Here is a 15,000-nt window from a genome sequence, read left to right on the forward strand (position 1 = left end):
TATTTTTAAAACCCCCGCAAATTTTGGGTTCTATATCATTTTTAATGGAGGGTATTTTGGGTAGGGTAAAGAAATGTCGTTTTTCTTCTTTACCCATAAGATCTATAACGATTTAGTTGTCCTAACCTTATAAGTTATATGCGATTCGAGTAAAGAAAACAGATTCAGAGTGCACGATTTACCCCCCCCCCCCCCCCGATATGGTTTTTCCTCCTGCCGTGACTTCACAGTCTTTGTATCATTTATATAATTAAATGGTTGATGAGTAAAACAATCCTATGTGTAAGTCAATCTTAAAACTCAATATAAGAAGGGAAAAAATATGTAAGACCACCTTACAATGTTCAGTCTCGTCCTCCATGTGAAATGTTGCTGTTGGCTTGCTAAGCCTTTTCAGTACATACGGTAGATTTTTCTCTACGTAAAAGCTCACTTTGAAGATTAAAAAGCAATACAAGATTGAGAAGCAAACAAGTAAAGGTTCAATTAGAAGAACAATTGAATGCTTGGATCAAAAGATATGAATTCAAAGTGACCACAAAAACTGTATGCAATTAATAATTATATTGTATTGACAACGATTCATTAACCAGTCAATGCCGCTCTTTTGGAGAAAAAAAAACAACACGTATTTAAAAATTTGGCCAGAAAACTTGTCATTCAAATTAATCGATTTAACTTACCCTCATCTTGGCAAAAACTCTAAAACGTGGGTCTTGTGAAGTCTTTGCTAAGATGAGGGTCGTTTAAATCGATGAATATTTGAAGGATGTTTTCTGGCCAAATTTTTCAATGTATTTTTTTTCCAAATTAAGGCAGTCAACTGATTAAGAAAGCATTTAATGAAGACGCGCAAAAATCGTAACTTAATATATACATAATATCAACGTTTATCCCCATATCAAACTTTATCCTGGACAACTCCAACTTGCATTCATAGCCACATCTCTTTTTTATGACTCAAGGCCACGCTAGATGCATTGAGGGCCTAAGAATTATGATAAAGTGTGGCATTCAATCATCTCCCAATACAACCGGGCTCTCGAAAAACACATTTTAACATTTTTGGCCAGAAAACTTCGTCATTCAAATAATATCCATCTATTAAAATGACCCTAATCTTGTCAAACTTGTCAAAAGCTCTCAAACCTGGGACTTCTCCCAAAAATCCCCGGATTGATAGCTTTTGACAAGAAGGGTCATTTTAATAGACCGGTATTTGAATGGCGAGTTTTCTGGCCAAAACCTCTAAAATGGATTTTTGAGAGTTCGGCAGAATAATTAAAGATTACAAGGTGCGTCAGTCAGTGTATTACCGAGCACGCAAACGTCTAGGAACAAGATGGTTTTTACCGTCACGTTATATTATTATAAGTTGAGATTCCATGTTTAACAAAACCATGAACGTGAAGATCATATCGGGGACCTATCTGGCAAATAACTGGTACCCATCGGCCTGCTGAGACATAAAACCAAAGCTAGAGGTGCCTAAATGAGCCAATAAAATGGAGACAAAAAAATAAAGTGAGTAGATGTGACTCATATATAAGGGAACAACACAAAACAAACAACGTAAAGGTTGGCGAGAGAACGCACAAATGCTGAACCAGGAGCCTGACTATTCCTTTTATTTCTCATAAATATTGATTTAAAAGTGCCCGCTCTACTATTTCTGAAATTATAGATAGTATAAATTTGACGCCACTCGGGTTTTTGTTATTGTTTTTTTGTTTTTTTTTTCGTATGCAAGTTTATGCGTACTTCTCACTTAACTGTATTAACCAGACTATAAAAGTTCATGGTTACAACACAAGAGTTTTGTGTGTTGGTCCGTTATACTTCCAGATGGCAATGTTGTGAACTTCTTAGCCAAGCGCATACTATCTATAGGAAATGATGGCAATAAAACAGCAGCTCGGATGTCAACATGTCAGCTCTATTCGATTCCCAGTTGTATGTGAGTCGAACCTGCTATCACTCACACCTCTTTATAACGGCAACCTGCCATTCTAGGATTCTAATCTGAATTGAGTCGATCCCCTTTCCCCCAACCGGCTTTTGCCTTCTTATGAACTCGCAATGATGGAGTAGCTGATTCTGTTAGATCTTGTCAAAAGGCCAGTGCTGTATCCATAAGATACTAAGCAATTTTATTGTCAATGTAAGGCTAAACAAACCAAGATAGACTTCGGCTCCAAACGTTATGGATCTTAAGGCCCACAACATCTCTCGTACAGAATCGATATAAATTATGCACGACGGGTTACGTCATATGACAGGTCTACTGATTAAACACCAAAGCATCCCTAATGGAAGCTACAAAATCGAAGATAAAAATTGAACCCTGGAAATTTCTCCCTGATGTCACATTGGTCCATTTCCTCATTCAATTTGCATTCTAAGTAAAAGCCAAATCTGGGATTTGACCTTGCCTAATGTACACCACTTCTAAAAGATGGCGCCAATGGGGGAGTCGTCGAACTTCGAACAAAAGCCGTCAAAGAAAATCCTCCAGTAGAAGTGACATGTCCTCCTGGCCGTGAGAAAAGGACAATGCACGTGCATGGGTATTAATGTATCTGCACGTATGTCTAAGCTGGAACTCCAGCCTGTTGTAGTGTGAGTCGTTTGAGTTGTATTGGTAGGTCGCATGACAATCCAGCGCGAGTTGATTGTGGGGACAACGGTTGCGTGCTAAAGGGTAACAATGGGTGAAAGGGATCAAGGAACGTAATCTTCTGTCACTTCTAATCACCACGTTAGGGATTACAATCAGAATTAGTGGGAATGGCTATACAAAGAGCTCCGACAGATCGCCAGGACTTTGAGAATGCGATGTGACACAAAAACAGTGTGTGATGATGAAGTTACCTCTATTCTGCCGTACTTTGGAAAAGCCCATATTTAAACATTTGGCCAGAAAACTCGTCCTTCAAATATCGATGGATTTAAATGACCCTCATCTTGGCTAAAACTCTCAAACCTGGGACTTCGCGAGTTTTCTGGCCAAATTTTAAAATATGGGGTATTCCAGACTACGGCATTATTACACCTTACTTTGAAAAAAACAAACAAACAAAAAAAAATGAACCCATTTGAAAACTTTTGGTAAGAAAACTCGATATTCAAATATCTATGGATTACACCACACGATCCTCATATAGTCAAAAACTCACCTTGATTTGAAATAAAAAGTTCTGTTTCTATCAATTTGTTAAAAATGCAGTTGGTACAAAATTAGCATTTTTACAATTTGACTATGACGATTGAAGGAATTGAAATTATACTTAGTTTGGGTTTTAAAAACCTTTCTCCTGTATTGACAATATATACGTTATTGGTTTGTTGTTGTTTTTTGGGTTTTTTTATTTCAATCTCTTGTGAAATTGTATTTTATATTATGTTGACAATATACAATTTTATATGTGTGTATGAACATAATTATAATATATTATAAAACATATAGGGTATTCAAAGGTCATAAGACCTCGTCAACCCTTAAACCTTCATATCAAATTATAGTAGGGTTATTTTCCCGGTCGCTGTTTGAAGGACAAGTTTTCTGGTCAAATGTTTTTTAATGGTGTTTTTTTCCCCTAACAATATACCAGTACTTTTTTCTTTATTGTTTAAATATTATATAATATGTTATTCACTGCCTCAAAACGATATCATGCCAGAGCAATTTAGAGGTTAAAAATTGAAATTATGGTTTTTTTAAAAATGAAATATGGTTACGTTTATATGTTTTATTGAGGAAGACGGACTGCGTGTGTGTATGTGAGAAAGAAAAAGTAAGAGAAAGTGGGAGAGGGAGAGAAAAGGGAGTGAGAAGGGACTGAAAGAAAGAAAGAAAGAAAAAGAAGAGGAGAGAGAGAGAGAGAGAGAGAGAGAGAGAGAGAGAGAGAGAGAGAGGGGGGGGGGCGTGAATGGACTCGATTTGGGAAAAATTTGTATACACAACAATGCAATTCATGACCCTAGTCCAACTCCTTTGTCATTGCTAACCCAGTCTATAATTAATGTGCAAACATTTTGTAATGTAATAATACGGCGAGGTATGGATTTCAAGCGAGATTGGGTTATGTAAATGCCCAATGTTTCCTTGTGGTTTGAATTTCATCAATCAAACATATTCACATTTTGGTTGCTTAGGAACGATTACATTTGATACGCATGAGTATAAAACACGTGACCTCCCGTCCTGCTATATTATTATTCCTTTGTCTACTTCGGATTACACAACAGAATAAACACTATAAAAATAATAATCCCCCCCCCCTCAAAAAAAACCCACAAAAAAAAAACAACAAAAAACAAAACAAAACAAAAACAACCCAAAAAGCACGTTAAGAATATCTTGATTTGGTACTATCTCTATTATAAATTGATTTAAATTTTATACTAAAATTGAGTGGGAAGTTTAAAAATAAAAGGAACTAAAAATAGAGCCAAAAATAGGGTAAGGATTTTTGTAGGAGTACCCAACAACGGTCAAGAAGAAATTTCAATATTATCAGGATTTTTACAATCGGAAATTCAACTTCATAATCTGACTACATCACAAACATATAGAAAACGAGTTAATATCTCCAGCAATTTACTGGATACCTTTAGAATAACAGGATATTTGAAGTTTCAAAACGCTCTGGGAATTGTTGTATATGGCAAACAAGACAAATATTTTCCTCTTTAAGTCATTGAAAAAATGACTAAAAAATTGCAGTTTTCTCTGAATGATGAAAATGCGATTTAACAGTTTTTTTTAAAGACGTCTCAGTATAATAAAACATGTTTTTAACACAGGACTGGCCTTATGTTATCTATTCTACAAAACTGATTTAATATGATTTAATCATATTTTATGCACGTTGAATTGTGTCCATATCAATCTGGAAGTATCTATGTAGGAAGGAAATCAGATGAAAAAAAAATGTAGTATAAAATCAAAATAATAAGAATTAAGACACAAAGATTTTTTAGCCTAAGAAGCACTATGACTCGTTTTATAGGTTAAGCTCTTTAAAGCATCGGTTCACTCTTACATAGTAGCAAGTTAACGATCACGTTCCTTATATACAACGATCGACCTACGACGCGGAAGAAAACGAAAATCTGTCCTCAGAGTCTTAGGACAGATTTCCGTTTTCTTTCTTATCGTTCGTCGATGATGGACGTTGGCAACGTAATCATTAATTTGCTAATAATGTTTTGAATTAAACGACTCATCACATTCGATACACTGGAGTCACGTCACAAAAAATACATTGAAACAATTTTGGCCAGAAAACTTGTCCTTCAAATGTCGATCGATTAAAATGACCCTCATCTTGGCAAAAACTCTCAAACCTCAGATTTCCATTGAAATCCAAGGATTGAGAATTTTTGAGATGTTTCTGGCCGAGGTTAAAAAATTTTTTTGTCTGTTTTCAGAAAACGGCAGATAATTCTTACTGTCCTCTTAGTGGACATGAATAAATATCTGCAATCCTAACAAGATCGGAGAAATAACGTATTGAAACGATTTCAGTCTCGAATTTAATAATAATAATAATAATAATAATAATAATAATAATAATAATAATAATAATAATAATAATAATAATAATAATAATAATAATAATAATAATAATAACAATACTGAAAATAAACAATGTAATCTAATCATCAATCGATATGATAATATTTATATTATAATATGTACGTATTATATAGATTAAAGCAACAAACTATTTGTATCAGCCTTGTCATGTCTCATTTCTGGGCTCTATTGTGGGCTATTAATCTTGCTATTTTCCAATTCATTACCCCTCCCTTGAGACAAGGAACCTTTATTAACGAGATTATAATTGAATTAATCCCACGCTACAACACATACGACATGCCTCGCCGTTGCCTCGATGGCTCCTGTAAAGCGAGCGCTCCGTTAAACTTCGAGGATCTTCACAAAGTTGTTACTCATACTCAACTACTGATTGACTTTCTACCTTTACTTTTATAATATTGAGAAGTTCACTGCTATTCTTATCATTATAAGTTGCCCCACGATCATCATCATCATCATCATCATCATCATCATCATCATCATCATCATCATCATCATCATCATCATCATCATCATCATTATCATCAGCATCCTCAACCTCCTCCTCCTCCTCACCATCATCATCATCATCATCATCGTCGTCGTCGTTGCCGTCATCATCATAATCATCATCAGCAGCAGTAATATATACGATTTTATCCACCACCCGATTCTCGAACATTGAGGTAAGAAGCGCATAACTTCCTATGCTTCCCAAAGAGTGAAATTAATTTACAAAGACTTGGTTTCTTGAATGAAAATGTTGTGCTTACGAGCGTTCATGCCATAAACAAACACACTTAATGAACATTGCCTACTGATTACTACGTTTTGGATAGGACCTTAATCTGTAACATAGTGCTTTCAGCCAGAACTAATATTTGCAGCTAACTATTCAATACAGCTGGATGGGCAGAAGGGTGACTAAAAATCTCGACTCGATCAGGAATGGAAACGGTCCCTTTGCATTCATAATATGAATTGAGTGCTTTACCTATTGACTTTTCGGGATCCCCGGGTCTTTGCATTGTACCTAAAATGCTCGATGGAGCACTTAAACGATATTATTATTATGCGTTTATTTTGTTTGGAATTTTCGAAGGATCCCTCCATGAGAGGGGATAGATGAGAAAAATACAAGAGGGAGGGAAGGGGGTGCATAACTACTTAGTCCCATCATTAGAATATGTACAAGAGGTCATCCAAATCAATGATCGGTGCACGGACTCTAAGAATGGTGATGGCAGCTGTCCCGCCTACTTACGCGCCATCTATCACCAGGCCCTTGTCAAAATGGCCGCTATCCATCATCTACGACGTCAACACCTCTGACCAGCATACCGGGCAATGGAGAGAAGAGCCTTGATTGCCCCTGATTACCTAAGGGTATGTATCCAGCTAAAACCTCGTCAGACTTCAAAATAATGCCTTTGTCATCTGAGTGGTATGACTCTCTGTCTTGTGACCTGTGGCTCCCGCATTCGAGTCCCGTTGTGGTCAGCGAAAAGTTGAGCCCTGTAAGACAACTCTTTAGTTAAACTGTATTCAGGTGTAAAATGGGTACCTGGTCGGTAATAGGGTTATCTCTGTCTAAAAAAAGTGTAAGAGCGCCTTACATGGTGTCATGTCATAACCTAAAGCCTTAAGATCCCAGGGAGTAAGTATTCGCTACAAATTGTTTCATCCAAATAATCAAAACTTTGATACACTTAAAATTCTCATCACATCCCGTTAGGTTAACACATCTCCTTAGGTTGTATAGGTTTATGGGTGCGTGAGGTAAATTTGCCGGCCAGTGCACTTCACGATTGCTATCACTATCATCAACATTATCATTAATATCATTGTAAGCTTCATTTCTCCATCACCGTCATGTTTGCACACAATGTGAGCTCGATGCTTTACAACTAAATATATTACTGGTTGTAAACAAAACATATACAATTGATTCAAAATTCAAGAGCTTATAGATTTTTTAAAAGATTGGCATGCAATCTCTTTTAAAATGTCAAAAGGATTTTATTTCTTCTCTTGTCCAGCTCTTACTTTTACAATGTGTTTGTTATTGGCCATTCATATCAAGATCACTTGCGACACTTGTTAGTTCATACAAGCGGTAACAGTGTTACTTGTCGTTTAAAAAAAATAATTATACCAATGCTCTCATCACAGCAGTTCGATGAAATAAACCGTGTGGTACGTGGGAAAACGTTATATTCATTTATTGTAATTAAAGATATCAAAAAGTGTGTCATTTATTGTCATTTATCGTAATTATATCACCAAACATAGTGGAGAAATTGAAACGTTAACTGATTCAGGTTCATTACATAATGTTTATTGCGATATGTTCTTCCTAAAAAGGACCAACTAATGAATAAACAGTGAAAAAAGGGAATAAATATATACATACAAATAACCATAAACAAAAAGGGAAAATAGGGAATCCCTCCCCCACCTCTCTTTAAAAAAAAGTAAGCTAAGGAGAAATTGATGAGCGCCAAACGAGTTCAGTCTATTGTAAATGGATCAATCTTCGGTTGTGAGTGTAATATACTACTTACATTGTACACTCAATGTTGGCACCACGGACACAGACGATGATACTACTGGCGTTGTGTGCAAGTCGAACGCTGACATATCTTGCCTGTCACTTACGAATCGTCGGCCCATTTGATAAGAGCTTCGATTTTTATTCAACGAACCTTTTTTAAAACGAGTTAACCGCCGTGCTCTGGACAAACACGTATTAAAAAATTTGGCCAGAAAACTTGTCCTTCAAATATCGATTGATTTAAAAGAACCTCATTGGGGCAAAAAAATCTCAAACCTGGGACTTTCCGAAGTCCCAGGTTTGAGAGTTTTTGCCCAGATGAGGGTCTTTTAAATCGATCGATATTTGAAGGACGAGTTTTCTGGCCAAATCTTAAATACGTGTTTGTCCAGAGCACGGCAGTTAACTCGTTAATAGTGGACAAAGAAATAAAAAATAATTTAAAAATAGCCGGTAAATCAACAGACTCCTGTACTTTCTTTCTATTGGGAGTACAAAAGAGATGTTTTTTACAAAGAAGTGACTGGGGGGTAGATCGTAATGGAATGGATTGCAGCGTACTGAAAATTAACTTGCGAACCGATGAATAAAAGACACAGCTAATATATAATAGAAATGATGTTCACGTTGAGCGTGTGTGCCTGGGAGTATGTGTATGTATGCGTGTGTATGTCGTGTGTGTGAGGGTGGTAGATAGATAGATAAAATGAAATAAATAAATAGATAGATAGATAGATAGATAGATAGATACTGAGAGAGAGAGAGAGAGGGAGAGAGAGAGAGAGAGAGAGAGAGAGAGAGAGAGAGAGAGAGAGAAAGAGAGAGAGAGGATATATAAAAAATCCACAAACATGATTAAAAATCGCATGTCCAATTTCAGGCAGGTTTAAAATTGAATTTCGATAAACATGTTTTAATCAAATCTTTATAATCTTATTATTATTAATTTTTTCGAACAGTCAGACAGGCTCGGAGGCAAACAATTCATTTTATGTGACCCACGGCTATATATCAGTATTATGCCGAGGTGGTACAGATGCTAAACGTTTAGTTAGCCGTTTTGTGCGGCTATGTGGTCTTGTGGTTTGACACTCGCTTTAATGGTCCTGGGTTCGAGCCTCTCTCGGATAATTGTTGAGTCCCTGGAGAAGGCTCTTTACCCACATTCTCACACCGTACTCAGGTGTAAAATGAGTGGATTTCATGGCCGTTAACAGCGTTGTCTCTGTCCGAAAAATTGTAATATCGCCTAACAGGCGTCATGCCACGTCCTACATGTAAAGTGTTGCTGTTGGTCAGGAACCCCTTGTAAAGTGCTTTGAGCACGTTTATCGGATATTACGCTGTATAAAAGCTCAAGGTTATTTTTTTACTATGAGACTTGGGATACGATTATATGTTTTTGTTGAGGACAATCGATATAGAGTTTCTTAGAACGGCAAAAATTAAAAACTCACATTTCTGGTTATTTCAACTATAACAAGATTACTGCCATTCTCTGGAAAGACACAAATTAAAATATTTGGCCAGAAAACTCGTCCTTCAAATGTCAATCGATTAAAGTGACACTTATCTTTGCAAAACCCCTCAAACCTGGGACTTTAATGAAGACCTCGTAAGGTCACATGTTTGAGAGTATTAGCCAATAAGAGGGTCACTTGAATCGACCGATATTTGAAGGACGAGATTATAGGCCAAATTTTTAAATACATGTCTTTCCAGAGTACGGCAATTAACTGGTTAAAATCATATTTTGATATTTGGTTCATCCCAATACGATACCGTTTTATTACGATATGTCACAAATACAGATGGGTTTTATTAAAGAACAGCGAGAGTTAATTGAATTTTCGAATTACAAAATAATAAAGTTTTGTATAAAAAATAAACAGATATAGAATGAGGCATATTGAAGCATGGGCGTATATATAAAACAAATCGAAATACAAAAAAACATTGGAAAACAAAACAACTATTAAGCCCAGCTGCCTATATTTATTATTAAAAAAAGAAATATCAAAGATATAGAAGTCTAGAGCTTTATTAGGGCCCAGATCGTTCTATAACATCTCCAGTAAGACGTATAATATTATTTTCATCGTTTGAAATGTATTATATCATCATTATTTCAAAGTTTTTAAATGTTATCACTTATGTTTGTGTTTGCTGTTGGATGACGAAAGATGGGTCTCGACATGTCCAGAATCTTCAGAGCCAATAGGATACATAGCGCCGGGTTTTATCCCGCTCTCTGTCGCATTAAAGAAATTGTAGCAATTGCTTGATACACTTAGAATAGGACGCTACCCTATCAAACAAGACTCTCTGCCAGATCTAATTAGATCCAATTACCCAGTCCCTGCTAGGTGAATAGGGTATGGGGGGGGGGAGAGTTTGACCCCATCTGGACCACACTTAGGACAGATTTCGATCCCTTTGCCTTTGGGACGACCGCCGCTCTAATATTCATTGAGATTTCGAGACCCCTTATTGATTGTATATCAAGTTTGATCAAAATGAGGAAATGCTATGGTTTTACCTTCACGAGACCCCCTTGTTGATTGAATATCAAGTTTTATCAAACTGAGGAAATGCTATGGTTTTTAACTTCACTCATCAGAGTTTTAGAGTAAGGAAGTTTATATCTTTCAAGACGATGATTGAAAAATAAAATAAAAACTAAACGCGATGACCAGATTAAAAAAAACAAAATACAAACGAAGTGAGTTAATCTAGAAAAAGGTCAGCCATTATCGATCGACCTACCCTAGAACTAGATGATAGCAGATACACGGTGAAAGTGTAAACGTCAAAGGATATAGAGTAACGAGGCTTTTTTTTTTATCGTAGACAAGTTAGAGTGAACGAGGCGGATTTAGAAACAAAAAAACTTCCCATAACAGAACACTTTCTTTCTCACTTTAGCAAAAAAAAAAAAAAAAATAAAAATAAAAAAAAAATAAAAAAAAAATAGTATAATATTGGATACTTGAAATATCGATTGATCACTAACTTATTAAAAAGTCTGAAAGCTATATGTATATGAATTGTATTTATGAATTGAACGCATCTGAATTAATCGATTTTTAAAGTAAAATATTCCCTAACAAAGAAGAGTATGAAAAGTGGTTTGTGGGATCACGGCGAAAAAAAATTGAAATCTCACTAAAATCCTGAAGGCTGGCTATCTATAGAAAACAGTATTGGTTATTTTAATAGAAAATTGAAAAGCGGCTGGTGCTTCCCTTGTTAATTTCCAACGAAGTCAAAAAATAAATAGAAAGTAAATTATTTATGGTTTGGGAACAGAGTGCGTAGTGAAGGAATCTGAGCTAGCATTTCACAGATCCGCTTCTATCACTAGATTTAGGGGAAAAGACCAGAGAGAGAGAGAGAGAGAGAGAGAGAGAGAGAGAGAGAGAGAGAGAGAGAGAGAGAGAGAGAGAGAGTGTGTGTGTGTGTGTGTGTGAGAGAGAGAGAGAGAGAGAGAGAGAGAGAGAGAGAGAGAGAGAGAGAGAGGGTGGGTGGGGTGGGGGGTGTATGGAAATAAGAAAACACGGAAAAAGCTAAAAGCTACTCGTTATTTGATAATTCAAATAAAGACAATGAGTTGCCCCTTTAAAAATAGTCCTTCAGAGCCATTAGACCTATTGAGCAGGGTTTATCCCGTTTTCTACATCGTGAAACAAACAATAGCAATTGCTTGCTATTCTTTGGATAGGACGCTAGTCTAACGCAAAGTACTCTCCGACAAATCTAACAGACCCAGTGACCCAATTACAATTGGATAGAAAGGGGTGTGTGTGTGGGGGGGGGGGGGGGGGTCAGAAAAAAATCTTGACTTCATCGGGGATTAGTCGGGGTTCCTTTAAGTATGGAACGAGTATTCTACCAATTTAGCTATCGTGACCCCCAAAATTGCTCCCTAAGACGGTCTCTAATTCAGTATTCAAAGTCACACGGAACTTACCTTTCCTATCCCAGGATTCTGTAGGCGGCCCCCGGGCCTGAGTAGAAATGGAGGGGCCGGAGGGGGCGTGAGGCGAATAACTTCAGCATATTTGGTAGGATAAGAGGGTGTAGGCTCAACATCTTGGCTGTGATGTCGTTTTTTCTTCTTGCCAAGTCTTTGAGCAGCTCTGGGAAAGAGAGCAAAAAGATACAAAAACACAATTTAATTGTGATATGTTGTTATAATAATAATAATAATAATAATAATAATAATAATAATAATAATAATAATAATAATAATAATAATAAACATTTAATTAAATTGAGCATGTATATAGGGCAACATCAACTAAACGTGCGCAAAAGCGCTTTACAAGAGGTCCCTGGCCAACAGCAACAATTATAATGTAGGACGGGATATGACGCATGTTAGGCGATATTACAATTTTTTCGGACAGAGACAACGGCCAGGTACTAATTTTACACCTGAGAACGGTGAGAGAATGTGTGTAAAGAACCTTTTCCAAGGACTCAACTATGCGCCGAACCCAGGACCTTCCGATCCGAAAGCGAGTGTCATACCACTATCCACATAGCCGCACAATATAATAATGCGCACTGAGAAGTAAAATTGGAAAAAAATACCCCCACCACCTCCCCAAAGAAAAAAAAAGCAAAATTCTAATAAACAACTGCCTCCCTCCCTCCTCCATCAAAAAAAGCAAACAAACCTGGGCTTTAAACAGTGCAATATCTAAAAGTATTATCAAAACACTTTACAAGAGGTCTCAAGCCAACAACAACACACGTAGAACTAGACATAATAACACTAATTGTATTCGGCATTTACATTTCTTTTTCGACAAAAGCTGACACTGTTACTGACCAGGTATTCATTTGACATTGGAATTCGGGGATGCAATATTGTGTAATCTGATTTTCCAAGAATAGTAATGCGCTGCCTTCAGCGGAAGCAGAACCAGAGACCTAAAGGTTGGAAGTCGAGTGCCATGCCATAAGACGGCACAAAACACTTGAAAGGAAATTAGAACTGCCAATATAGACCGAAAACTCATCCCCCTTCTCCTCCCCCCACCCCTTTTTCGTAAATGTTGACAACAAGAATCATACTCCTTAAATCCTTTCCTTCTCCTCCTCCCCCCCCCCCCCTCTCGTTTTTATTCAGCCACACTCCCAAACCCCATACACAAACCTTAATACACACAAACGCGCGCGAGCGCTCAAACATACTCACACCTCTGTGTGAGCACTAATAGCCGCAGAGCAAATCCGAAGCCAAAAGACAAACACTACATCTTCGTGTCAGATATTATGGTAGTTGAGATGTAACGAGAGATGACTATGTGTACCAAGTGTCTCATCAGTAATTGCTAGTTTGCTCCATTTCATAACGCAAACTCGATGGGGACAAAAAAAAAAAAAAAGAGGGCAGCCCATATAATATTAACACGTTAATGGCAGGATTCGATTTCATTCTGTAACGAAATCATGTCTGACCGCTTTCATATAAGAGTAAAACCGTAGTGCTAAAAAACCCCCAGGTAATTAAGTTTTTGGATCAAATGTCGATCGATTAAAATGACCCTCATCTTGTCAAAGTCTCTAAAACCTGGGACTTCAGCAAATATGTACACGCGATTTGTGCCAGATCTGGAATTTATCGAGAGGAAATTCAGTCTCTCGATGGAGACAAAGGTTAACAGCAAAATAGGCATCATAAAAAAAACTTCGAGTCGGACGCAAGGTTATTTTTTATTCAAAATAGAATTCAGTTTACTCTAATTGGTCCGCTGATATTAAAATACTATCTATTATAATTCAATGTTTGAATAAAAATAAATGTTAAAATGTGAGGAAATTATGAGATTCGTTTCTAAAAATGAACTCATTTTCTTTGCTGTTGTTTAGTCTTAAAAGTTAAAAATATAGGTTTTTAAGAGTAATCATATGAGACAATAAAGTTCATGGCATTTTAAACAGTCTGTAGCAACATGTTAAATCTAACTGTATGTATAAGACCGGCCAATCTGACAATAATAGAGCGGTAAAGCAGATTCTCAATAATATACGTAAAATAGTGCTGGCTGCTATGCGATTTTTATTTAGGTCCAAACAACAATCGCAGCACAATTTGTATGTACGATGAGAGTATCTAGACATGTGACACGTGATGTATAATGCGTGAGACGTATGATCTGCTAAACCTCTTTATTGATATTTTTAAAAAAACAACAACAAAATATTCAACAGCACGAATTCAATTCGATTTTTATCGGTTGTTACATCTCTTTCCTTACATCAATTTCTGACCATGCAAAGTTCTCTATTTTTTCTCTCACTCATAGCGTTGAGTGTCAAAAGGGGTTCCAATGTATTCCCAATGGTATAAGACTGATCTGTCGTTGTTTTATTATCCATCGGTCCGCAAATTAGAGATTGTATGGTAGGTTTAAGTTAGATCTGCCAGAAAGTACCTTGAATAGATCAATAGTCTTGTCTGTATAGTAACAAACAATTGTCACTCTCCACTCGATGCTAACACCGGGATAAACCCAACTCCATTGGCCTTACAGCTATAAAAGATGTTGTTTAAAAAAAATTAGTCATTGCTTTTTCATTATTTTCTAAAATTATTCTCTCTCTCACACTCTCCCCCCCCCCACCTCTCTCTCTGTCTCTCTGTCTCTCTCTCTCTCTCTCTGTGTCTCTCTGTCTCTCCCCCCCCCCTCTCTCTCTCTCTCTGTTTATTTTGTGACGTAAGAATAATAAGTATAAACAACAACAGACACATGTGCGCTCGTGAAATGAATGAGGTAACAGTTGTGAATAGGGCCGGGGGTAAAATAAATGAAAGGGGCTAATAGCTCCCATTAATGGGCTCCATTTAGAC

General features: G+C 36.7%; 1 protein-coding gene across 5 annotated transcripts in view; it reads right to left on the reverse strand.

The window, feature by feature from the left end:
* Positions 1-15,000, reverse strand: part of LOC144962418 (uncharacterized) — a 386,454-nt gene that overhangs the window by 90,003 nt on the left and 281,451 nt on the right. For all 5 annotated transcript variants that reach the window (XM_078895354.1, XM_078895358.1, XM_078895355.1 and 2 more), the window contains exon 8: positions 12,109-12,277. In XM_078895354.1, coding sequence (XP_078751480.1) covers positions 12,109-12,277 — 169 coding nt within the window. The remainder of the gene's footprint in view (positions 1-12,108; positions 12,278-15,000) is intronic.

This window comes from Berghia stephanieae, chromosome 1 (assembly GCF_034508935.2).
Source record: "Berghia stephanieae isolate SIO BIC M18660-M18661 chromosome 1, UCSD_Bste_1.3, whole genome shotgun sequence".
NCBI lineage: Eukaryota > Metazoa > Mollusca > Gastropoda > Nudibranchia > Aeolidiidae > Berghia > Berghia stephanieae.